This window comes from Cyprinodon variegatus, unplaced genomic scaffold, assembly GCF_000732505.1.
Source record: "Cyprinodon variegatus isolate N-32 unplaced genomic scaffold, C_variegatus-1.0 Scaffold428, whole genome shotgun sequence".
NCBI classification, from domain to species: domain Eukaryota; kingdom Metazoa; phylum Chordata; class Actinopteri; order Cyprinodontiformes; family Cyprinodontidae; genus Cyprinodon; species Cyprinodon variegatus.
Window position 1 is genome coordinate 704,012 of NW_015150881.1, and position 27,768 is coordinate 731,779.

General features: G+C 36.6%; 1 protein-coding gene across 2 annotated transcripts in view; it reads left to right on the forward strand.

Moving 5' to 3' along the window:
- Window positions 1-27,221, forward strand: part of slit2 (slit guidance ligand 2) — a 125,902-nt gene extending 98,681 nt beyond the window's left edge. Inside the window, exons 21-37 of one of the 2 annotated variants that reach the window (XM_015388575.1) lie at window positions 3,214-3,282; window positions 3,589-3,660; window positions 5,136-5,207; window positions 5,360-5,431; window positions 5,924-6,087; window positions 10,355-10,479; window positions 10,694-10,791; window positions 14,389-14,528; window positions 18,600-18,693; window positions 18,792-18,929; window positions 19,155-19,395; window positions 20,515-20,645; window positions 20,731-20,885; window positions 21,798-22,149; window positions 22,252-22,466; window positions 22,858-22,901; window positions 25,229-27,221. In XM_015388575.1, coding sequence (XP_015244061.1) covers window positions 3,214-3,282; window positions 3,589-3,660; window positions 5,136-5,207; window positions 5,360-5,431; window positions 5,924-6,087; window positions 10,355-10,479; window positions 10,694-10,791; window positions 14,389-14,528; window positions 18,600-18,693; window positions 18,792-18,929; window positions 19,155-19,395; window positions 20,515-20,645; window positions 20,731-20,885; window positions 21,798-22,149; window positions 22,252-22,466; window positions 22,858-22,901; window positions 25,229-25,321 — 2,275 coding nt within the window. In that variant the 3' untranslated portion in view covers window positions 25,322-27,221. The remainder of the gene's footprint in view (window positions 1-3,213; window positions 3,283-3,588; window positions 3,661-5,135; window positions 5,208-5,359; window positions 5,432-5,923; window positions 6,088-10,354; window positions 10,480-10,693; window positions 10,792-14,388; window positions 14,529-18,599; window positions 18,694-18,791; window positions 18,930-19,154; window positions 19,396-20,514; window positions 20,646-20,730; window positions 20,886-21,797; window positions 22,150-22,251; window positions 22,467-22,857; window positions 22,902-25,228) is intronic. The other variant, XM_015388574.1, reaches the window with a different exon arrangement.
- Window positions 27,222-27,768: the final 547 nt, after the last annotated feature.

Here is a 27,768-nt window from a genome sequence, read left to right on the forward strand (position 1 = left end):
CACGCGTTTTTTGGATTTTCATTTGTTGCCACTTCAAATCATCATAATTAAATTAAATAAACATTTGAATGCATCAGTCTGTGTGCAATGAATACATATAATGTACAAGTTACACCTTTTGAATGTAATTACTGAAATAAATCAAGTTTTTCAAAATATTCTAATTTATTGGCTTTTACCTGTATACAGTGATATATGATCTCCTTATTTTTCAGTGTTGTAAAATTCATTTTCAAATCAATCCATTTGATATCTAATTGCATACTTATTTTATTTGAGCATTTCAGATTCAGTTTCTGCCACAAATTTCTGCTGATAATGTTACATCAAAATATTGCCAATTATATATATATAATGTCTTCTGATGTAATGTAGTGTATGACAGTAGTGAGTTTGAAACTTGTATTGCTGACAGACCTGAAGCTCGATATCAGACGCATGGTGGAAAAGAGTTAAATCTATGGGATGGTTTATAGGAGAAGCCCACATGACTCTTAAAGGTGGGAATCCTTCTAGAAAATCTCAGTTCTAAACATTGGAGCTAAGAAGGTATAATTATTCATGGTTTGTGGGCCTGCCCCATGCTTCAAGCTCCCTTGAATAGAATAATATAAAAAGTAGAAAAAGGTGTTGTTGGGCATGAATCGATCCACCTCTGTTTAGTTATGCTTATTGGCAGTTAGGTCCTTAAAAACCAATATGCTGCAAAGAAAATGTGACTGTTCTAACAGGTTTGGTTTTAGCAGGTTGAGCTATTCTACATAAGTGTAAGAGTTTAGATGGTTACTGTGTTTTTAGGGTATGGGTTAAGGCTATAACAGAACTTGTATCTCATTAGTTGCCTCAGAACTGAAGGGAGTCATATTGTCAATTCTGGGAGATTTTTAGGTCTTATTTAAAAGACTATAAGGATTTTTGTTTATACATATAACAGTTGAATGTAGCTATTAATCCTTTTGTTTTCTCTTAAAGGAACAGTGAAGGATTTCCTAGAATTTTTGAAAAGACCCACCATCTCTACTTTAGAAAAAAAAAGCAGATGCACAACCCTGTACCCGCTCAGAGGAGGGAATGCCTATTAAATGCGTGCGAGAGCGTGCACAAGCCCATTTCTCCTTGTGCACTCTGTTTAAAAGTTGCTGTTTGCATCGTTCAGTCAAGCTTACTTTCCAAAAGAAGATTGGCTATTTTTCCACTATGTATTTTTCCACCGCTAAGTGAAAATGGGGACGAGCACGTAGGACGGCCTTACAAATACATATCACCAGAATGATTGACAATTAGGAGGACCACTTATTTTGATGATCCACTCGGAAAAAGAACACCCTCAGCTATTCCTTTAAGTGAATTTGAACATTTTATTGTAAAGTATTCATGGTGACAGCTTGGTGTTTTGTTTAGACTGTGCTCTGTTTTATGTTTTTTTTTTTTTTACTATAAATCATTGAAATGAAAACAAGAATGCAAGCAATGTATTAGATGGCTTAAAAAGTAACAGATCATTTTTACAATACATTTTCAGATAAATACAATAAAAAGGGAAAAATATTTGTATTTTTATGCTATTTATTATTTAAATGACCATTAACCTTAAAAAATAACTAATTAGCTTTTATTGTTTGGTTGTATTTGAACATTAGTAAGTGATTTAGAAATATTTTGTGACTGTTTTTTAAATGAAACGATGACAAATTTGAAGCTATTTGATATAGACTTTTCTTTTTTTAATAATTACTTAAAAGTAATGTCAGATTTTCCCCCCAAGGAACTAGATTATTTTGCTCTTTATGCTAAACTATCACTAAGTCAAAATACCAAGTCAGGGATGAAGAAATGATCTGGGACTGCTGGTATTACACCCCCTTTAAAGCTGTCTGTTAAACCAATGGGCATAAATAACATTTACGGGTCTAAATGTCAGTTTAATTGCTTTACATACGCAAAGAAAAAGGCTAGTGAACACAAAGGTTACTTTTTAACTTTAAAAAAATAATTTTGGTTTAAATCCAGCTGATTAAAGCTCCACATAAAATAATAAATAGAAAACCAAAATTGACTGCAGAGGAGTAACCAAACATACAGTTAAAGGAAAACCCCTCCATGATTGTCAATGCAGTCATGGAAAAATCATGATTCAATACTTTACAAAAGTGATTGTTTTGTGCATGACTGTATCGGTTGGGGAAGGCCCAATCTTTGGCCCAATCCTCCTTAGATCTTTGTTTCAGTTCTTGGAGATTTGATGGGGTTGAAGGGAAACCTGATTGAAACCAGACCTTAGATGACCTGATTCTTTTCTGCTTTTTCTTCTAAGGCTGTGGCTCCTGTGTCTGAGATCACTCTAATAATGATGACTCGGTTTTTTTTCTGTTAGAGAGAGAACTTCTCTTCTCTTGAATACTTTGCTTTACAGAGGTTATGGTTGACTGCATTGCTATAAGATGCAAAGTGACTGAGGCAGGAAGGCAGTCCCATACCATAAGCCCTCCACTCCCGTGTTTGACAGTTATTGAGTTGTATTTATGCTGTGATGCTGTGCATCATGGAGAACATCTCTAGTTCAGTCAGTTCCTTCACAAGTTTCTGAATTGTTTAGAAGTTGCCTTATAACCTGTATAGTTAGCAACCAATGCTTTTTTAAGATCAGCACATTTAAGACATCTTTGCATGCTCTGGAGCAGGAAACTATCAAACCTTTAGTAGAGACTATTCTTAAACTTTCCATTTTAAACCTGCTGAAGCTTCCTGGGAGAAGCTACAGCTTTTTTCGTCCCATAACTTTAAAATCTGAGGTAGATCCACTCGTGTGAAAAAGAAGAAACGGTAACTTTAGAATTAAAACCAGGCACCAGAGTTAGTTTTATTTGTTATAAAACAACTACTCTTAATATTTGCTTACATTTCAATCAATGAAACCTCGATCTATATCCATCTGTGCTGAAAAAAAAAACATATTATCTCACCAATGTTTTTCATGTGTGCGTCATACAAAAAAAAGTGTGAGGCTCCAATGGGAATATTGCATTTCAGTGTTTATTATGGCTGCTTACACCGTTTGAAATAGGGAATTTCCTGCCTGGCTCTTAATCGCAACTTCATTTGGTTTTCACTCCCAGACTTTCCTTTTAACTTTTCATATTTCTCTTTGATCTACCCAAATCTTGTATACAAATCCCTTTTATGAGTGTTTTTGTTTTTTGTTTCTGTCTGCAGGTATTTGGATGGAAACCATTTCACCCAGGTTCCAGTGGAGCTTTCAAATTACAAACACCTAACACTTATGTAAGTTTTAGCTCAATAAACAAGGAGTAACTAACCAACAAACCATTGAGACAAAATAGTTTATACAAACATACATGGAGGACAGTGACTCGGCTGATATTTCAAAGCCAAACTCTAACAGACCGCTGCTGCTGTTTGAGATTTCTGTATTGAATCATATTGATCTGGCACTGATGAGGGTGTAACAGTCAGACCAAATGAAAACAAACAATGATTATCTGCTGTTTGTAATCTGTGTGCTGTGTGGATTCAGTTTCGCACGCATGATTCTGTGTGTGTTTTATGCATCTGTTGTTTCCTTTTCAGTGATTTGAGTAACAACCAGATCAGCACGTTGTCCAACCACAGCCTCAGTAACATGTCTGAGCTGCTTACACTGTGAGTCTGGCTTCACATTTGTCCCTCTGTAATTTGGGTGCAAGTGTGTGTGTGTGTTTGTGTGTGTGTCTGTGTGTGTGTGTGTGGACTTGGCTTGGAAATCACTGCGTGTGCATATCTGTTGTTCCTAGGCATAATTTGGCAGAAGTACTATAAGATGCTCTTACTGGCTGTGTCGGAATGTCCACCCTAATCACTATATAGGGCACTATACAGTGGTTAAGCCATTTTAGATCAGTGTCCGAATGTCTAGTGGATGAAAAAGTAGTGTACTTGAAATTTACCATAATGCACCTTGAAAAGTAGTGATCATCCATGGTCACTAGACGAGTAGGTATATCCCGGAATGCTTTGCACTGAGAGCCCTCCTTGTAAAGCATTATACGATTTGCTGCCACGGCGGCCCGCTGTCACTGATGGCTGTCGCTACCGACAACGGAAACTAATAACAAAGATGGTACAGCCACTGCGTGGTGGAAGCAGAGTTATGTGATCAGCGGGGATAGAAGAGTAGTGATCATTTGTCCGAACGGTCAGTTAACTCAGTTCATTATAAACACCATTACATAGTCCCCACTCTATATAGTGTTTGAGGGATTTAGGGGTTAGGGTGGATGTTTCAGACACAGCCACTGTTTACCTTTGCCTAAGTGTTACATACTAAATACTCAAATAAATGTGACTGATTGTGTCACAGTGGGTCTATCTAGCATCTACCGAAAATGTTTTTGAAAACGCAGTTGGTTTATTAAAATATGCTAGAAAAAAAAAAAAAAACATCAACTGGTTGAATTACAAAAGTTATTTACACAGACTCAGATTATATTCCATGGAGCTGATTTAGATATCACAGTTAAACTAAATCAAATCACATCATTAAGGTACGGGTGTGGTACTCTGGCTGGCAGGTCACAGAAAGCAGTTACATTTGCCACAAACAGAAAAACATGTCACAAACACATGAATGATGTAAATTACAAAAACAACAGAAGAAAAACAAATGCAAAAGAAAATGAAATAAGAAAGATTCTACAATCACAGAAAGTATAAGCACAATCTTCAAACTAAAAAAACAAAAAATGCTACAACTATTAAAGACAGACAGTAAAAAAGAAAGAATACCACAAATACAAAAAAAAAAAAAAAACCCACCAAGTTTAAAAAGCTGCAAAATTGTTGCACACAATGGAAGAAAATCCCAAGAATCCATTTAATTTAAGAAGTTGTGAGATGTGCTGACAAGGAAGAACAGATTGAACTTGGAGAACTACCAGGTTCTGCTGGTAATATGTTGCCATATAGCACGGCAGACTTTAAGGGTTCTATTTTAATCCATCTATTGATGAATCACATGTTTTGGTGGCAAAAACAGGGAGCAATGCACTATTATTAGGCAGGTGGTCATAATTCTATGCCTGATTGCTTTATATTGTTTTTATTGAGCATAAACTCAATTTTTTTACTTCTTTAAAAAGAATCCTGAGCTACAACCGTCTAAGATGCATCCCAGTGAGGGCATTCGATGGTCTCATGTCTCTCCGTTTGTTGTGAGTATCTGATTTTTTCTTTTTTTTTTTTTTTTACATAGAAAAAAATAAGCTGTCAATGTAGACACGTACCTAATCAGGTTTTAAAATCCGGGTGTCCTCATTTCTGATGTTCTTTTTCCTCTCTGCTTTTAAACCTCTTGCTGACTTAGATCTCTCCATGGTAACGACATATCCTTGATTCCAGAGGGAGCCTTTAAAGACCTGTCATCCCTGTCTCATCTGTGAGTATCAAAAATCTGTTGCCAAATCCAAACAATAATTTAATTAAAGTGACCTTTACAGCATCAGAAAACAACATTTTTGTTATATCCATACTCTCCGTTATTATGGAGAAAACAAAAAATGTCTGCATAAAGCAAAGTAACACACACCATCTTTTTATTTAGTTCATTGAACAGTTCAAGACTTGAGATAAAGCGCCATCAAATACTTTCCAGTTTTTAAGGATTTTAACAGTTGCTAAATTATAAATGCTGTAATTCTTAAAATCCATCGTATTACAGAAGAACTTGTCTCTATGAGGTTACTTTCTAAGATCCCGAAAATCTTTCATTTTTACTATTCAGAACAATTTACTATTTTACAGATTCTAAAACATTGTTAATCTAGCTGCAGCTCTTGTGTTCTTACACACAGTGACAGTCTGACTTTAACTTTCTAAACATTCATTGTGGAGGATATTGCTTTCAATCTTCCTTATGCTCATGCTGCAGGGCTCTGGGTGCCAATCCTTTGTACTGTGACTGCCACATGCAGTGGCTGTCTGACTGGGTGAAGAGTGGCTACAAAGAGCCTGGCATCGCCCGCTGTGCTGGGCCCGGGGACATGACTGACAAGCTACTCCTAACAACACCCTCCAAGAAGTTTACCTGCACAGGTAAAGGCACATGTCTACAATATCATATCACAGCAACAAACAGACCTACCTCTAAAAACATTCAGCACTCTCTGTCTTCCTTTTGAAGTACAAAATAACAAAAAAGAAAAAAAGAAAACAACAAGAAAGAACAATACAACTGCTTCAACTAAAATAGCTAGCTTCTGTTTCGCAAGGAAAATAACAGGGAATCTTCCTGAATAGAGGAGCGTCCAATGAAAGTTGAACCCCAGAAACTGTGCAGATCTGAAACCTTACCTAAGGAACCATGAAAAACATATTTTTTAATATTTCAGTTTAATTTAATCTATATGATTTGCTTTAATATCAGGATCCATCTCAATAATCAGATCAGTTTAAATAACATTTAAATGTTTGGCATCAGCTAATTACAGTAAATCATCAACAACATTATTATGTTGCATGTAAATCTGACAAGTTTGATTTGAGAAACAGTAAGCTGATGGTATCTGTGGACAAATGGTTTTGGTAAAAGTAATACATTTTATATATTTTAACTACGTAATGCTTTCAATATTGTTTTCTGTGTGATCGTTTCTTAAGATATCAAAACAACACAGCCTCTAAATGCGAACCAGTATCATTGCTGTTAGAGTTGATTACTAACATTTTCACATTTTTGGAAACTTTCAATTTTGTCATGCATTTGCCCTGTTAAAAACCTTTATGAATTTGTTAAAGCCAGAACTGTTTTCTTTAGGTTATCAAACCAATTGTACAATACATAACAGAAAAAAATGGGCAGCGACTAAAACCAATTATCACGCAATAATTGTAATTTTTAATGGGAAATAAATCTGAAAATTATTAGTGTTCACTTTCAGTAATTGTATAATAAAAAGGTATAGGGTCAGGGTTTAATAACTTCCGAGGGTCTGGATGGTTTGGATGTCTGGATACACTTTTTTTTTTAATAAATGAAGTATTTCTTTGAAAACACTAAGCTAAATGATGTCAAAACCTATTGTGAAATTCTTATTATTGTTAAAGAGAGGTGATTTAAGGTCTTCTTTTATTATTGGAGTTAACTGTTGTCTTGAAATTTTAAGCAGAGAAGCTAGAGTTGGTAGATCCTAAATTAAGTTATGCACTGACAAATGTTAGAAAACACCAGCACATAAATTATAAAGATATTTGGCTTTGCAAATAAAAAAATGTAAAAAACATAGCACTAACACTTTGTGACAAGTACAATGTTTAGTTTGCAACCATACCAGTTTTTTTTTATTTAAAACATTGATAAAACACATATTAGTGCTAGGAGATCTGTGTGAATTGTTAATGTTTCCATTAGCTCTTCAAATTTAGATTTGATTTGAAGTTTTACTAAAAGCAGCTAGTACTGAGTGTTGACCTTGTTGTTTTAACCTAATAATTTCAAAATAAAATTGAATACATGACTGAAAACTATTTTTGACCTAATCTGACTGACGCACTGTAGAAGTTCCTGGGCCTTGTGGTTTTCCTGTGCCAGGTAAAGTAGCCAGTCAACTCCCAGTATTTCCCCTCCAAACCCTGGTTCCTGGATGATCCTAGCCCTTTTTTCCTCAATCTTGAAAATCCTACCTAAACTGAACCATTTTGTTTCCCTCTTGACCCTTATCATGTTCCTATCACTGTGCCATCTGGTTGTTGAATGTTCTGCCATTAAGGTTAGGAATATATTGTATGTCTTCTGTATTGAAAATGGTCATGCACAGAATATGACAACTTTCTTGTCGTATAATGTTGACGGCAAAAGTATTTGCTCACCTCTCTAAATGTAATTGAATTTAGGTTTTCCAATAGCTTTCATGGTCATATATGTAGTCCTATGCAATGCAGGACCTAGACCAATACATTCTCACTCCCAGCTTGTCAAATATTGACGCTTTCGGTCAAAACTCCATCCAGGTCACATATTGATGCCCAGGGTAAATAACAGGTTATGGACATTGTATCACGTGTGATTTATGTGATCCATGATTTTTTTTCCCTGTTGGCTCCTACAAAGTACTGCTGGTAGCTTTAAGCTTGGTTTATGCTTGATTTTTTCGCAAGGTCCATGCAGCCAAATTACATAATGTTTTGGCTTTAATGCCCCTCCTTTGTCCTCCATGACCAACTTCAACTCACCACCAGAGGGAGATCTTTGGACAGCTCCATCCTTCTCTTTACCTAAGTGTCAAAAACACACAGCTGAGGCTCCAAAGATACAATTAAAAAGTTGTTTATCCAAACCTGGCCTAGAGTGTCCTTGTGCCAGGTGTACTGAGGAACAGCCTTATTGAACATGGTGTTTATTATGGATAATTCCTTTACAAAGATTCAATACGAAACACCACTCAAGTTCAGATTTAAGCACTATTCCTACCAATCATACCCCTTCAGGTGTCACTGATATTTCCAGAATGGGCATTTATATTAAAACTGGCCCCACTATTTCTAGCCGGTTAATCTTAACATTCAGTCTTCTCAGAGCAAGTTTAAGTAACTAAGATCCAGTCTAATATAATTTTGTTTTTTATTTGATTTCAGTTCATGTTTATGCACGCCACAGCTCTAGAGCTAAGTATGACTACTCAGTCGTGTCTGTCTGGCATTCCAAGAACAAATGCACTACCATTTAACATACTATGTCCCTTGAGACAGTCTAAGTGTCCAGGGATCAATCATCCTGTCTGTCTGGCAGTCTGAAGGATAAATCCTGGTTATGTGTTTGCCAAAAGAACAGTAATGATATATTTTTGCGAAAGGGATTTTTGACGGACGGAGAATGTGGTATGAGGCTGATCTTTGGGAATTGGGCTCTGCACCAGATTTCCAGGTAACGGAACCCTCAATTTGTCAGGAAATTAAGATGAGGGAACAGTTTGGAGATGGTCCCTCTTTCTTCCAACAAAACAAGTCACCCATGTACAAAAATAATCTCAAAATCTGAATGAGTATGTTTGAAAAAAAAATTGACTGGCCCAATCTTAACCTGTTAGATAAGTTCAGAGATCATATATAGTGGAGATCAAAGAACAGGATTCTTTTTCTCCCAACATCAATGTCTGACTTCATTAAAGACCTTCAAGAAAAATGGCTAAGATATTGTATTAACCAACCTTTTGAAAAACCTTTACCTATAATTGAAACTGTTATAGCTACTTGTGGTAGTTTAATCCTCATTAAACCCTAAATTAGGGGTTAGGATTGGAATGGTTGTTGCGATATGATATGTATCACGATACTTGCTTCACAATATGATATTATCACGATATTGCAATATCAATATATATAGCAATATTTTTCCCTGCTATGAAAAGTAAATGTATACATAAAAAAAGCAAGTGCTCTGTATGTTCATCAATAGATGTTGAAATAATTTGTTTTATTTTTTCAAATCAATATTAGGAACTGAAAGATTGAAATTATACCGGGAAGCCAAAAATTACAATATATCACCATATAATTTTTTCCCCCACACCCCTATTAAAAATGTAATTCAGTTTATTTATATGGCGCCAATTCACAACACACGTCATCTCAAAGCATTTCACAATTCAACCAAATAATACAGTCAGATTGATTCAAAGTTTTTTATTTAAGGAAAACCAGTGGATTGCATTGACTCATTGACTCTTGAGCAATCCCTCACACTAAGCATGCTTGTAGCGACAGTGGAGAGGAAAAACTCCCTTTTAACAGGAAGAAACCTCAAGCAGAAACAGACAATTAAATTAAAATGAATTGTAACATATATTAATGCAGATGCACTTTTAAAAAATTTAAATGTCTTGAGAGCTGTACTGAACAAAATTTCTTTTTCTATACACTATGTGTGTACAAAATGACAATAAAGTCTGTCTAAGTCTAAGATGAGCAAATACTTGTGGCAATTATTGTATTGGAGACATCTTCTCCAGGTGCCTTATCATTTTCTTTCACAATGTTTGGTTAAAAGTTTTTTTTGTTTTGCTTTTAGTTGTTCTGTTTAATTGGTCTTCTTAATTCTTTTTATATTCAAACGTATTCAAATTTATTCAGGAAGAAACTTTTTTTTGCATCATAGCTTTGTTTATTACATCATATCACCATTAAAACTACACACATAAACCTTAATTTTATCTGTGCAAGGCCATAAATACATACAGCCATGTAAGTGTTTTGTAAGTGTTAATATTTCCCCCTACTCTACTTGCTTAAATCAGTGTTATTAAGTTGCTATGAATACATTTTTCATGTATATGTGTTGTTTTGTGTGGGTTGGTGCCTCACACAGGCCCAGTGGATTTGAGTATCCAGGCCAAGTGTGATCCGTGTTTGTCCAGCCCCTGCAAAAATGACGGCACATGCTCCAGTGACCCTGTGCACTACTACCGCTGCACCTGCCCGTATGGATTTAAGGTACTTTCATGTTGCTTCAAAGGTCTGCTTATGTTTTACACTGTTTAATGTGATACATTAAACAATGCCATGTTTCCAAAAGTGAAAAACAAATATTTAATTATTTATAATAATTAATATGTAATTATTTTTCTACACTACAGCCAGTTTAGATATTTTTACAATGTCTGATGTTCTGTTAAGGCACAGATTTAATAAATGTGCACGTTTGTAGGGACAAAACTGTGAGGAACCGATCCATGCCTGCATCGGTAACCCCTGCCAAAATGGAGGAACTTGCCATCTGAAGGAAGGAGAAGGAAGCAATTTTTGGTGAGATACTATGAAAAAACTTTTTACAGATTGTGCAGGTTTTTTCCTGTAATTATTGTTAACCTTACCTGATTTTAAATCTTGGCTGAATGCTTCCAAAGTAGGAATCACAGATTCTTTGCCGCAAGAAGGTCCTGGGTTTTAATTCTGGGTTTTCCTCATGCTAAGACGGATACTCCAGTTTCTTCCTTCTCACTGCCCAAAGTCATTCATTTAAAGTTAATTATCCTCTCTGAGGTCTGTCAGTGTGTGTCCAAGGTTGTGGTGTGTCTCTGCCTGGCGACCTATCTGTACCTGCCTGTTGCCCACTGACTGCTGGAAATAGGCACCAGCTCACTCATGACCCTGTAAGGATTAAGCTGGCATTTAAAATGGATGATTATGAATTTCACTGGCGTAACTGCTCATGCAACAAACATGAAATCATCATCTTTCTGAAACCATTAATTCAGTGCTTGCAGCAGTAGAACATTATGTCGCTTTATATGAATATTAACCGGAAGATTCATTTTTAAAGCACTGAATTTAAGCCATTAGGAGTAATGAAAGAAAAATGTAAATCATGCACCAAACTTATGCAAAGGGCACTGTTGGACATTTTCCTTACCACATGATGAAGATGGTATCTTTCCTTGAGGAAGTCTCGGGGCTAAATCACTGTAGAAAAAAATACATATCAAAAGCTGACTTTTTTTCTTAGATTGCTGAGAAATAGGAAAACATGCAAAATCAAAAATCTATTCATGTTTTTTATGTCTATTTTCCATCAAACTAGTTGATACCTGCAGCTGCCAGATAATGCATATCCTCTGTAGAGATGTTTAACCAAATCAAGTGCAGCACAAAACTACCTTAGCCTGACAAACAACTGACTGAATAAGTCAGTCAGAGCAGGAGCAGATATTTAGGGTTAGGGTGGAAAAAGCCAACTTATGCTATGAATATAATATATTTGATATAATTTGCAGAACAATATTTTATAATACAAACAATCTCAGATCTCTACTCACCCGCTCAGCTTCATCTCAGCATTCACAAGTTGCAAAGCTGTATGTAAATGAATCACACCCATTACACAGCGAATGAGTGGGGCTCAGCATGAGCACATACAGAGATGAAGTCAAGCGTGCCCAGAAACATTGCTGAGCAAGCAGTTTTAAAGTTAAGCATGCAGCAGATAGGTTTTCAGCGAGGGTCTGTGAGTTTTAACGCCGTACATTGTTCTCACTGCGTGCTCAGACTGGTAACTGCACGCTCTGACTCAGAGCGGACGGCAAGTTGGCTGGCAACATCCTCCAGACTGTTCAATACAGCCAAGTCAACCTCCACATCCATCTCAGCTCCAAGCTGAGATGGATGTGGCAAACGAAACTGGAAGTAGTCATTTAGTTTGTTACTGTCGACATAATTCGCCAGAGGCTTAAATCATTGGCGATGGCTGTCAAAGAACTTTCCATCAGGAAAATTATCTATCATAAGAACTCAGGTACTCGAGTCTAGGCTTTTGGTTTAGGCAGTAGCAGTAGGTAGGATCATGCACATCACTCTAACCAGTCATGCTGAAGGCAAACGTTAGAACCACCCACCTCATTAACAAATGGAGGCAGAAATGAATAAATGAATAAAATTGGAAATAGAGAAAAGAACAGAAAAAAATGTTGGAAGAAATAAATAAAAGTAGAAACGAATGAATGTAAAAATAGATACATGAATAAGTACATAAATGTATAAATGCAGAAGAAGAAAATACATGAATAAATACATAAATAAATAGACAAATACTAGTTAAAAACTATAGAACTAGCCTTTTTTTATGATGAAAACATATTTATTTGTTCATTCCTTGTTTTATTTAATAATAATAAATATATTTAATAATAATATTTAATAATTTATCCATTTGTACATTAATATGTGTATTTATTTATATATTTATTTTGGGTTTTGTCACTTTTGTCCCTCATAGGCAAAGAAAGCAAATGTAGTTGCACACGACAGACAAATATTAGGCTTGTGTATTTTTCTGATATTTTAAATGTGACTGAATTGTTGGCAAAAACTGATATAATATATAGTTTACCTAACCAACTATCTGAACATAGATTTGGACATTAGTTTGGTATAAAGGACTAGAAGTGATTCAGAACGCATCCTAAGACATAGTAGCAGATGTTCCTCAATCATTGTCACTAAACCTGTTATAGGAGCTGCTAATGAATTCACAGACCTAATTAGCTCAGGGGGCTTCTCCTGTTATTTCTGAGTACCTTTACAGGCCTTCCAAAAAGGCCTAATGAAGAGGCTGAAATCTGATCATGAAGCTATTAAGTGCCAACAGGAGGTAACCTAACCAAATAGATATTAACACAGATAATTAGACAAACTCCCAAATCACTCTTCCTTGTGTTCCCCCTCCATCTCCTGTTAATACCTATCATACATTTTTATCATCACCTGACTTTTTATACTGATCTGACTATATTCCTTCTGAAGTACTGCCACTGACTATAATGAGATATCATCATACAGAGCGCGTAACGCATAAAGAGCTCTTGATTAAACTCATAATATAGCACAGTATGTGTGTTCATGTGTATGTGTGGTAGCTATGGAGTAGCTACTAAGCTGAGACACGTTACCCTTTGGCACGTATATCTGTAATATCAAGACGTCCCCAAGGAGACTATAAATGTTCTAAATTATAATTATGCAAGTAATTCTTCAGGTATGGAGATAGAAAACTCCAGACACTCAGCCTATTTATTTACTGTTGCAAAGTAAAAATGGGCTTTTGGATGTAGACTGAATACTTCAGTTTGAAAGTTTATTTTAAGGGGCTACATAGAATAGGAATGATGGCATGTTAAATTGACTTATATATAGAAAGTATGGAGGGCAGACAGGTTGCTGCAGGGGTCAACCCTTGGAAAAAGAAATCCAAGAAAGCTTCTTGAAATGAAAAAATTTGTCAGAGGCTCTAGGAGAAGTATAAATAATTTCCAGGCTTTTTACCTGAAGGGACATGGAACATGGGGAAAAGTTACAGCAGTAACAGACAGGATCTAAAACTTACGATACATTTCAAAGAATCACCCTATTTAGGTTGTACGAAATGTTCAGCAGTCTTAACTTTACCAGGTTGGTTAATCATCAGGCAGTAAAGAGCGTCTGGCAGCTCCTTTTACCCCAAGTATAAAAACAGGAAACACACTCTGCTCTGAAAGGAATACCCACAGAAACATATACTAACCCGAATCATGACACGCCGTGTCAAATTTTGAAGATATTTTGTTGCTGCATTGAAGGGAAGCTAGTAAGTTGATGAAAAATAAATGCAAAAACATATTAAACACTTTAAAATGTCCCTGCCTGGGATAGGGAGAGCCATTCCCTGGAAAAGGAGAAGCCCCACACACACACACACACACAGACTGAGCCGACCAGCCAGCATGACTTTATCTTACCAGAGGGGACGCCATGACCAGATAACCTGTCACCAGTTTCATTATTACCACAGATCTTATATCATCTGTAGTTTGCTGCGTGTAGCTATTTTCTTAATCATGAACGATTATGTGCCTTTATGCGTACCTTTAGGTGTGTGTGTCCTGAGGGCTTTGAAGGCGATACTTGTGAGATCAACATTGATGACTGTGAGGATAACGACTGTGAGAACAACTCCACCTGCGTGGATGGAATCAACAACTACACCTGCATGTGCTCCCCAGAATACACAGGTAACACAGTGCTTTAAAAAAAGCAGGAAACAAAGAGGGTCCATGGTTGGCAGCCTGTTTTCACCCTCAGTGTATTTCCACTTCATTGATTCTAATCAGTATTTAATCACATATTTTGAACATAGAGTCAAAGGAGACATTTTCAGAATGTGCAACAATCTCATAAAATTGTTGTCTCATATCTTAATTATAATAACCACTGTTTTTTTTTTGTTTTTTTTTTAAGCTTTTCCACTTAGATCTAATACAAACCCTTGCTGCTCTAAATACTGTGTCTTATTCATAGAGTGTCAGTTTGAAGTCAACTTAAACTCTTAAGGACATCATAATGGTTAATTCATAAGTAGAATGATTGTGAAACATGCAATACGGAATTTTTAAATTAGGTTCATTGATTTTTCATTGTTGTTGTTTTCTATAAGCTTATAATACTTAATAAAAACAATAAAAGCATAAAATACATATAACAAAATTAGAAAAAAAAACTGCATGGGAACATGCGTTTTTAGAAGTGTTTTAAAATCAGACAAAGAGGTATACTCTTTGATACGCAATGGAAGGTCTTTCCACATTTTTGGAGCTGCTACTCAAAAAGCATGATACCCCCCAGCTTTCTTTTGGTTTCCGGCACCTACAGAACAGCTGGTCAGCTGACCTTAGTACATGCATGACAGTGCAGAAGCTCAGAAAGATAAGATAGAGCAAGACCATTGGGTGACTTCATAAGAAATGAAATAACTTTAAAATGAATGCTAACATATACAAGGAGCCACTCTAATGAGGCTAAAATAGGGTTAATGTGTGCTGTATAAAAGCCATGCCGCAGAGTTTTGCACTCTTTAGAGTCTATCAATATTGGAGCCACTATCCCCCACATAAAGTGCATTACAGTTATCCTGTCAGGTAATAATGACGACATGGACTACTCTCTCTAAATGTTGTCGGGGAGGAAAATGGGCTTTAATTTCGCCTCAATTGAAGGAAACTATAGAGTTGCTTAAATCTGGCTGTCAAATTTACAATCCACTTTGTCACCAAGGTCAATAATAACCGGCTTCCTGTACACATTAATTATCAGCTTAATGTGCAAATGTAAAAGTGGAATTTCTTACAGATTTTTGGTTCCAAAATTGCTTAAACAGCCAAAAATAAAGTCTATGGAATGATCTTGACTTCTATCCTGTAGAAAAAAAAATAATGCAAAGTGTTTCTTGAAATCTTCTCCAATAATATTGCTCCATTTGCCAAAATTACATCACTTGTATAACTCTTTGCAAACTTGTGGGGTTTTTATGCAGTTTGCTGATGGATGTTAAAATAAAAATTAGTGGAGAAGTAAATTCATGTTTTGTTTTTTTTTTCATATACATGTGATTTTCTCCTAATACAGAGAAGGTAAAGTCAGAAGCAAATATAAACATAAAGGCCCAGTTATTATTTTGGTATAATCAACCAGCCCATAACCATAACTCAACCAGCCCCAAAAATGGAAATCTAAATGAAAAAATATATTCCCACATTCATCTAAAATTCTTTGGTGAGAAACAGATATTCTTACTTTATCTCTGTTCTATTGCTTTATGTCTGTCTGCCTTTGCAATGTGCTGATTGTCTCTGACTGCTAACCTTTGTGGCGATGTTCTCTCTCTGTCTGTGGATGTTTGTTTGCTGTCTTCTCTCTGCTCTCTTGCTTTACTTTTTTTCATCTGTCATCTTTTTGTGGTTGCAGCTGCTACCAATGAGGTGGAGAGAGGTTAGTCTGGTCTTCTCTGTGTCCTTCCTGTCCTTCGCCCTCTCTCCTTCCTTACTTTTTGATTCCATCCCTAAATTGAATCATACCCTTCGCTTTGTGTGCACAATCCATAGAAAATCTGACCCATAACTGAACAGATAACTCAAAGTCTGCAAATTTGCTGCAAATTTACTGCTTGGAAGCAATAGAGCAGAGAACCTGTTTGCTGCTTACCTGTCATTAGAGCTCAAGGTCAGCTTGTTAGACTTAAAGGAAAGGGAAAGTAACATTTATTCAAAATTCAGGCATCAAAAACTTAAGAAAAACATATGGTTTTTAATCCCTAAGATCCCCCCAAATGCTTACTTTAATTGCATAAAAACGTAGAAATGAAAAAGATTATGTGTAAATATCTGATTATCCATATGAGTGATGTGATGTGATTTTGGGACCTGTTTTTAGGAATGAACATAGTTATATTTGGATTGGCTGGTTGCTGCATTATCCCTGTGTTTATTTTACTAAATTTGATTTTTTTTCTCTCCTTTGTATTGACAGATTGGCAAGTCCAATGAAATGTCAGTTAGTCTGTAAATGTACTATGAGCTGATATGTCTTATAGGCACAAGGCTAATGAGCCTACAGTGCAAGGCATATGCATTTGCTTATTTTGTCCTGTTACAACCACAAAAATTAAAGCTTTTAAAGTTTTGTAAGTGCAACAGACAGTAGAGTATAAAATGTGAAAAAACAAAGACAGAAAATAATGGAACCTTCTTCTTAGTCTCAAGCTTTTGCATCATCATCTGCTCCAGAATTATCATCGAAGCTCAATCCTTTTAACATTTAACTACTAGATTAATTGGGTATTCTTAAGAAAAGCAACCCCAGAGTATGATTCCACCACTACCATGTGGTCGACTCTTTGTAGTATTAGTTTTCTCCCAGATTTCAATTCAGCCATTAGTACACAGGATGCATTTCAATTCACATGTTTACTCTGTCTCCTACATATCTTGCCTTCTTTTAATAGTGGCTTTCTTTTTGCCACTTTTCTGTAAATTTTATATATTTGATGTGTGCAATCAACAGAATATCAATAAACTGTCCTGATGATACGTTTTGTTAAATGGACTCCAAACCTTTGTTGCTCTCTCAGGATTAATACGGCTCTTTTATACTCTACACACTTATAATACACACTTTTTTTTTGCCCCACCTTTAAGACATGTCAGGCAGACAAGTCTTTAAGTTCTTAAAATTTTGCAGTACATATATCTTAAGGGATATAGGATGTTCAATGTAGGGCTGATTTTACAGGTATTTCATTTTCCAAAACTGTATCCGTGACAGTCCTTCAGCTTAACAGTTAATTAACTTCCTTGTATTTATTTTCCACATCAAGTCTCAGTAAAAAGTATAAAAGTTTGTGGTTCTAACATGACAAAATGTGAAGTTTAATTGTTATTGAAGACATTCAACTCTGCTAAACTATTACACATCAAATCCCTGACAACTGAACTTAGAAGCACTGATTGTTACCCTACTGTACATCTGTTGAATCCTAAGATTTAAGTGGACATTTAAATGACAGAAACAAGTCGGAAAATATCCAAGTTGTTGACCTTACAGCAGGTCAAAGTCTAATCAAACATCTGAAGTAGATTCTCAATTCAAATTTCCATATTATCTCAGTCGACCAAAGGGGATTTTGTCAATGCCTCACCTATTCTGCCAGAGCATTTCAGATTTGATTAAAAAGAAAATACAATCAACATTTATTATACTATACAAAGTGTTTAGTTCACAATTGCATGTATATGAGCACCTTTTAAAATAAATTGTATTCACTTGCAATAATACCTTTTTCTAAATATCCATTGCTTATTTTTTTACGACTTATAAAGATTAAAGGAACACACACACACATGAACGTTCACCGAGATCCCCATGGAGTTGTGTAATTATTCCCTGAGTGCACTTTCTGCTGCCAGGAGTATCGGTTTATTCCCTGGTGTCTCATCATGGATTCAGTTGACTTCAAATGATCAAGAGACACTCTGGAATATGACATTCTCAACAATGAGATCATTTATCAGACCCCTGTGTTGGTCTTGGCCACAAGAGAGTCATCCATCATTAGAGCACACACCCAAAAACCCACACGGCCACACACTGGATATTCACTCGCTCTATGTCATGCTGATGCAAAGTTCCCTAAACACAATTTTAGTAGGTACATTTTTAAAATATGGATTTTCTTTCTATTCTAGTCTGTTTGTAACATTATCACTGTATAAACACTAACCGATGTTATCTGTATATGTGTTTGATTCTAGGAGAATTGTGTGAGGAGAAACTGGACTTCTGCGCCCCAGAGCTAAACCCGTGTCAACACGACTCAAAGTGCATTCTCACCCCTCAGGGATACAAGTGAGTTGATTGTAGGGCCGACTGAAAGCTAAAATGTTTTTTTTCACTGTTTTTTTTTACTGTCAAATCTTTTATCTGAAATTATTTTACACATTTAGGTGTGAGTGCACTCCAGGCTACGTTGGGGAGCATTGTGAGTTGGACTATGATGACTGTGAAGAGAACAAGTGTCAAAACGGAGGTCACTGCATTGATGCTGTGAACGGATACACCTGCATCTGTCCAGAGGGATACAGGTCAGAAACACAACCAAAATAATGACTATGATAGCAACTTAATCTTATGGGCCATTAACTGTAACATGTTCCATGTTAGAAGTAGATTTTATCATCTCCTTTGCATGCAGGATAAATCCAAAGTTTTGTTTTTACCCTGACATCTTTTATGTTTATACAGCAACTGAAAGCATAGCTTAACCGCCGATCCTACAAGTAATCTATGTGCCAATATGACTTTTTCAGTGGGCTTTTCTGCCAGTTTACTCCCCCAATGGTCCTCCCTCGAACCAGTCCCTGTGACAACCACGACTGCCTTAATGGAGCTCAGTGCGTTGTTGTGGGAACAGACCCCCGCTGTCAGTGTCTTCATGGCTACGAGGGCGAACATTGTGAAACGCTTGTGAGTGTAAACTTTGTCAACCGGGAGTCCTACCTGCAACTTCCCTCCAACCTCCTCTCACCACAGACCAACATCAGCCTACAGGTACTGTCTACTTTCTATTTATAGATATTGTTGCACCATGCACTTACAATACAATAGACATACAATAGACATTTTCTGCTTGGGTAGAAAAAGCTTCTCAAATGTAACTTTTCCTGAATCGTTATCAGATTTAGTCTCGGCAAAGACAAGTTGAGGAGAAAACAGGGAGATCGTAATTTCATTGTAATAACAGATCGTTCTCTAATATTTGATTTTTTTTAAATTGAAAAGTACTTTATTCATTTGTAATTAGCCCTTTGTTACGTTATTATAACCAACCTCCAAAAAAGGGTTCGGTTGAGAGACAATATGCAAAGGTTTGAACATTTCAGTCTATTACCTGAAGATGCAGGAGGCGCACATTAGCTGCAGATTTTCCCTTTGCTTTCCCCCTTAACTGGATGATAAGAACCTTAATAGAATAGAATAGAGAAAAGAATTCAACTTTCATGTCAATACGCTGTCAAAGTACAAAGCCTAAAATTTAACTCTCTGCATTTAACCCATCCCAGTGGAGAGCAATGGGCTGCCATTGTGTGGCGCATGGGGAGCAGTGTGGGGTTAGGGGTCTTGCCAGACCCAGAGTTCAGGCTGTGGGGATCGAACTGTTACTTGCAACCTTCTAAGAGCACAAAAGCACTGCTCTAACCACTAGGTCAACACTCCCCCTAATTAGAGAAACAGCAAAGAAAACCTTATTACCTGTGGAAAGGCTGCAGAAATCCACGGCTCAGGATGTTTCAAGAGAAATTCCATTCTTAAATAAAAAAACAAGTCATTAGAAGATGAAGCCTTTGTATGCACTTTTCCATGTGTAAGAGGTTGCTCTGATCCCTACGCAAGCTTGACATTAAGCAATGCCCTGAGCACACTTTCTACATGTTAGCATTATGCTATATGGATGCCTTTTCTTTAGCAGAAATAGATAATATGTAAATAATGGGGAAAATGGATGGAAATAAAAGCAGATGAAAAATACAGGTACACATACTAATACATACTAAAACATACTAATTCATTTCACCAAGTAATTAATTTGTCATTGTAAGAAATAATATGAAGGGATTTTTCGATGCTGCAAGTGTGTTTAATAACAGCTAAATCAACCTGTATTTACAGATTGCTACTGACGAGGACAGTGGCGTCTTATTGTACAAAGGTGATGATGATCACATTGCAATGGAGCTGTACAGGGGACGTCTCAGGGTCAGCTACGACACCGGATCCTACCCACCTTCTGCGATATACAGGTTTGTTCAATATATAACACCCTATTCAGAGATACTTTTACAGTAAAGAAGCTGCTACAGTTTCTCCCTCCTCTATTTTTCTTAGTGTGGAGACAGTAAACGATGGCAGTTTCCACTCTGTGGAGTTAGTAGCAGCTGACCAGACTCTGTCTCTGTCCATTGATGGCGGACCACCCAAATCCATCAGCTCCATCAACAAACAGTCCACCCTCAGCATTGATTCCCCACTTTACCTGGGAGGTAAGAACCCACATAATGACGATGTCATAGTTACTAAACCTTGATTCGAGCACGGTAGGACAGCCTTACGTAAACATATCACCAGAATGACTGACAACTAGGAGGACAGTTTATTTTGATGATCCACCCAGAAAGAGAACATCCTCCACTATACTTTAGAATTATTGTTGGTGCACAGAGCATTGTCAGAACCATCACTGTTTTAAAATCAGTATCCCGATAAAATTATAAACTGCAAAGTAGAAACCATGTTATGGTATACTTTTTATTGTGTAATCATATGTGTTATTGCATTTGGGAAGTATACATTTAGCTGTCTTTGAAAAATGTTATTAATTTCTCTAGTTTTTTTTATATTCCTTGACTGGTTCTGACTGCTTCTGTTATATTTATATCTAGTGCCCTTTGGTTTAATCTAAACAGTGCTTTTTATTGTAATGCAGATGAAACTCAGATTTTGTAACCCTTAAACCGAACGATAACTTCCTGTTTAATCCCTTATTGAGTTGTTTGACCCATCATGATGTTAATGTGAAGGACTTGAACTTGATATTGGTGCTCGGTATCCTTGTTATGTCTTTAGCTTGTGCAGCCATATTGCTTTCACCATGGGTGCTAAGGATAGTATGTTTTCTCGTTTTTCCCAACAGCAGTGTGGGACTTTATTTTTTCAAATTCCTTTAGTGGTATTGGCCAATATAACCAGAGCCACTGCAGTTTCCCTTTTTAGTCACTTAGATAAACTGAAAACCTGTTACAGAATGGTGAGAGGAGAACATCAGATCGTTTTCTAGTGTTCATCAGATAGTGTTTTAGCTTGATGACTAAAAAACATTGCTAATCCAAATTTTAAAGGCCATACTTTTGAATATAGATGCTTAAGATCCAACATTTGTGCTGCTCTTTGTGCAGGAATGCCAGAAAAGGCTTCAGGCTCTGGTGGCTTTTCTGCCCTTCAACTCAGCTCAGGAGGTCGCAACGGTACGAGCTTTCATGGATGCCTTCGTAATCTTTACATCAACGGAAAGCTCCAGAACTTGGGAGCAGGGCAGGACCAAGACACTCCAGGTCCAGGGAATTTACAGAACAACAGACAATGGCTTGGAAATGGGGTGGAGCCGGGCTGCCAGCCATGCCAGAGAGGTACTTGCATCCAGGGTGACTGCCACCCAACAGGTCACCAAGGTTTCACCTGTACCTGCCATCCAGGATGGACTGGGGCTCTGTGTGACCAGCAAGTTACCAATCCTTGTGATGGCAATAAGTGAGTGGGATTAAAATTCTACAGCTTATTGAAACTGAACTAGTAAGGTATATCTATTCCCTATTATATCGCCTGTTTTGTCGCTTCTCCTCCAACGTACAGGTGTATTCATGGTACCTGCCTTCCAATAAACTCTTACTCCTACTCCTGTCGGTGCCAGCCTGGTTTCTCTGGTGTTCTATGTGATGCTCAGGACCTGGATACGGCCAATCCTTGCAGCGCGTCCCATTGCAAACATGGCAGATGTCGAGTGTCAGGCTTGGGAAAAGCATACTGCGAGTGCAACAGTGGATACACAGGAGAGGCATGTGACCGAGGTCAGTTGATTTATGTTCATATAAGTGCAATAATATGTAAGAATGACAGTCATCTGTGTGGACAGTAACCAAGTAATTGCTTTGTAAATAACACCCTTATACAGCAGAAACTTTTTTTATTCTAATGCATTTCTTTTAACTAGACCTGGTCTTCAATGAAAAAAAATATGGCAACCATTTTTGGGATTTACTTAATCATATTTAATTACTTTAACACAATTGTTTCTTGTTAGCAGGGTAGGTCATAAAACAATTGTGTTAAAGTAATTAAATATGATTAAGTAAATGCCAAAAATGATTGTGTTATTTTTTCAGTGAACAAATCTCTTTATTTGTGTCTTGACACAGTTTCTTCTTCTGTACTAACACTTCTAACACTTTTTTAACTTAGCATCTCCTGAGCTTTCTCCTAATCCCACACGGGGGACTACTCAGGTATGAACATAAACTTCTCATCTTAGATTCCCCAGTATTCTCTGGTTACCAGTGCAATCAGTGTTGTTTTTGACAGCTTTTATTAGATTTAGTCTTAGTTTTAGTCTTCAGGACGGAAAATATTATTTATCTTAGTCACATTTTAGTCATTACGATAAGTGATAGTTTTGTCGGTTTCAGTCCAGTTTTATGTTGCAAAAAGGTTAACCATTACAATTTGGAATAACAACCAGATTCTTTACCAGATTGACATCTCTTGCCTAGATACTACAATTGCTGGGTATGGAATGCTGCTGTGCAGTCAATCATTGCTGTTGGGCAGAAAACTTTGTAGAATTCAAATATACTTTTTTATGTATTAATACCCTACTTTATAAAAAGTGTCTCACAAAAGCTGTAATAATAGCAGATTTAGTTCAAAACATCGTATTGGTTAAAATAGCAGGCAGACAAACTAACAAAATGGACCATAAAGGAACATATTAGGTTTCCATCCCAAAGGAAACACTTCCTGATCTACTATGAATTATGCATTACACACAGGTCAATCAAATCTTCATTACTCCAAAAAAGCAAATGACAAAAGCATTCTCCTTTCTACTTTGGCAATGTTGGCTTTACTTCTGAGAATTTCCCCCTTTGTTACCAATACTCAGAGGTTCAAGTAGATTTGAATTCACATAATCTTAATATTAAAAAAAATACAGAGAACCTACATAATTGCCTTGCAATGCCATGGCAACCCAGACGTAAATTTAATGAATATGTCAACTAAATTGTTGACATATTCAAAGGAAACTTGAAAATGTTTTAATGACATTACGAGGAAACATTTACATCATATTTAAATGAATAGAAACAAGAACTATGAGAAAGAAATATTCAAATATCTATGTACCTTTTCACCTGGCTCTTTATCCAAAAATAAACAGTAATCAATTAAATATTTGCTTTTGATATAATGTAGGGGTTCCTTGTGGTAGAAATTAAAGGATGTTTAGTATAACCTCTTGTGAGCTGGAAGAAATAAAATATTGATAGTTAGACAAAGGGATTTTTTTAAGCTTGGCGGAGGATGATCAGCCACATATAGTTTACTAAGTAGTGAGAGCAGCAAGAGCCATTCTGCTGAGAGTGAACCATCAGTGTGGAGCGAGAAGCGCAGACTAGCCGTGCATTTCTGCAAAAGCACAGCTGGTGAGATCAGAGTTTGTCAGAGTTGAAGGTGCAGTACTGAACAATTCTGGGTTATTTTCTACCCTGCTGCTGCTGCCATGGTCTATCTGTGGTCATGCAGAATATGCAGGAACACAGAACAGCAGCACAGCTCATACTGCTTAGGTTTTCTAACAGATTACAGCACAAGGATGCATTTTAAACGCGTGAGCGATGACCCACTAATTTTCATCCAGTCTTGTCTTGTTAACGAAAAACTCAAACCTATGACTAGTCATGTTTTATTCATCAAAGATTCAAGTTTATCTCATCAGTTTTTGTTATTGTCATTAAAAAAAAGTAGCGTCACGAAATAATTTTGCCAACGTTGTCGAAAACCACACAGAGTGCAATAAAAGCCAATAGACCTCTATCTACTTGGCCTTCTTCATTTTTGTGTGCAATCATCAACAAATATTGTACTTTACCCATCACCTTTTGGAACCTCTTATAAAGGTGTTATTTCATGGACATAAAAATACATTATATTAAGATTTTTTAGTTTTTTTTTTTTCTAATTAGACTTTTGTTTGTATCATATTCCACACAACAATCACTGTATTGCCAAAAATATCTTCTCACTAAGTCTTTTGGTGTTCCATAGCAACAGGTGTTGAAAATCAAACACTTTGGATGACATTTTAGAAAGAAGGGACAGCTTTCAGGAGCTCAGTGAATTTGAGCATGTCTTCATCATTCAAAGCATGAGATGAAGAGTATGAGCAAAGTGTTTTTCATTAAACATCAGTATCTAACCTCAGAAATGCTCTTCTGCAAGAGGAATTGTCAATGATTTTAATAAAATCCCTCTAAACCTTGCAGAAATGTCTTTTCTGAACATTGCCAATAAAAGCCTTTGTAATTCTAATGGGATAGTAATGTACATAAGATTAAGCATCTCAATACATTTGGCAATATAGTGAATGTGGACAATGTTTGCTTTGATTTAATTTACACTAACTCTACATTATTTGTTATTCTTTTTCACTCATCCTAATTCTTTTGCATGTTTCAGTCATGGTATAGATGTCTCTTTTGCATTCCTTTTCCACCTCTATGATGCATTACTTAGTAGTTTTACTCATATTGTTTAATGCTCTCTTTTAATACAGAGGTGGCCTGCCGAGGGGAACGGGTCAGAGATGTCTACCAGAGACAGCAAGGCTATGCGGCGTGCCAAACCCAGGAGAAGATCTCCCGTTTAGAGTGTCGAGGCAGCTGCCCAGGGGGAACAGAAGGACAGGGAACCTGCTGCACCCCCCTCCGCAGCAAACGCAGGAAATACACCTTCCAGTGCACTGATGGGTCTTCTTTTGTCCAGGAAGTGGAAAAGGTTGTGAAGTGCGGCTGTACAAAGTGTTCTTCGTAAAACAAAAGTTTGTTTTTTTCTCAGAACAGTTCCTGCCACCCCTACCAGATTGATCATCTTTTTGTTTTCTGTGGAGAAACTCTCCACACCCCAGGAGTACTTCTCCTAAGCACCACAATTTTTGTAAGCCCTCACAAAAGAAAAAGGAAAAAAAATATCTAAAGAAATCACAGGAGAAACAACTCCAAAAATGGCTACTTTTCTCATCATTGCTGGACTGATGAGCGATGCTTCCTCGTTGGGGATTTTGAATTGTATTATAAAGTACAAAAGCAGACTTATTTTTATTATGAAGTGGGGAAAAAAGACAAAAAAAGAAAGACATTTTTCTTCATCTACTTCTGTTTTATTGGTTGTGATTACTCCAGCGGTGTGCCACACTGTGCAACACTTTCTGCTCCCCGGAGAACTGGCGGCTCACCAACAGTTCACCACTTTCCAGTAGACGTCCAGCGCCCTGTCTCTGAGTTGTGTGTCTTTAGGAGTAACTGTAATTGGTAGTACTACAGACTCACCACCAGGAGGAGCTGCCTTAAAGCATGGCCCAGTATGGGCATCTATTACCCCCTTCAACATAAAACACAACACAGAAACCAGCACAGGCTCCTTCGGCAGGCCTCCTGAGTCCTTTGTGACTGTGCGCATGATGGTACACATAGCTGCGCTGAATCTTAAGGTTCTCTTTACAGCTATTGAGCAACGGACATGCGCCTACACCTGCAGACAAAAACAGGTTAACTACACAACACTCTTGTTTGTGTACCCCATCCCCTCACCTGAGTCATGAATGACAAGTATTTATTGTATCATAAATACCTGTACTTATTCACTAGATTCCCCATGTATCAGCCTGAGTCTTTTAATATATATTAATTTATATTTGTCCTTATTTTTGTATTAAAAAGACATACTCTGTCAAGATAGCTGAACTAACAAAATGGTGTCCTTTATTTTTGGTGTAAGAAAAGTTTTGTTTTGTTCTTGATCACTGAAACTTTTGTGCTTGCCAGAGACCTTAGTTACATTTTAATCTGCAAATGTGACGTGAAGACATTGTATATTTTTCCTGAGAGTTTGTACTGTGCCATTACCAGAAAGTTCTTTATATTAGAGTATAAATGTATAGTTTTCCCTACCTATGTACTCCACACACAGACTTTGTGAGTAGCATTGACCCTAGCAGATGCATAGAGAAACTCTTTTTACCTTTTTAACAAATTTAAAGAATACTGTGACTTTTTTCTAAATGAAACTACTTTGTTAGCCCCTTTGGTCTCAAATGTTAACATGTTGCTGCTAAGTTTTTTGTACCGTAGACTTGGATCCTGATCTGTATGTTATATAGAGCTTCCTGCCCCTTCCTGTTTGGGGCTGCCTTGTGTAACAGATGAATATGACCCCCTCCCTCCTCCATCACCACCTTTACACATGTGCATTGTGCTTTATATTCTCCTACTATTTCTCCATCCCAAGACTAATGTCAGTTTTCTGACTGATGTTTGCTTATTAAACACAATATTTACCTCAGTATTCTCATTTTTTTCCTTTTTATGTTGCTTTAAGAAGTTTGTGTGAGACGATCCCTACGACCCACTGAAGACAATTTTTGCAAATTAGAACCCTGATAGGATTTGTTATACAGATGTTATTTTATTCTCAATGTACTTCTTCTCGTCTCCTGTTGAATATTTCATTTTGCAACATTAAAACATTGTCCCTGTTTGCCTGTCCTTAATCCCTAATGAGACAAGCGTAAAAAAAAAAAAAACAATTTTTTAAGTTTTCCACATTTTCTCATGTTACAACAACTTTTAATGCATTTTATTTAAGCGGATTTAAGGGAAATCTTTAATAGCTCAATCTCCATTAGCTGTCAAGGCATATTAGATAGTTCTTTTTTTTTGTCAATTGAATGTAGGTCTCTGCCATTCTAACTACAGGATATGCAGGATTAACTACAGGATTTTTGTAAATTTGCAGTTTAGATATATCCCTTCAGAGTAGCCCTTATTATTTGTGACACATGTTTAAAGCAGTCAGATGATTACAGCTGCTTAATGATTACTGCTTGCTGGATATTTATCTCTTATTCCAACTTGTCCCTAATGAAGAGGTGGGTAGAGCACCACAAACCTATACTGAAGTTAAAATAGCACTACTTCAATATATTTCTACCCAAAGTAAAGAGTAATTGCCCAATAAATTACTCGAGTTGGATTTAAAATGTATTTATTTGTATTTAAGTGTTTTATTGTTTAATATTATGCAATCAGACAGACCATA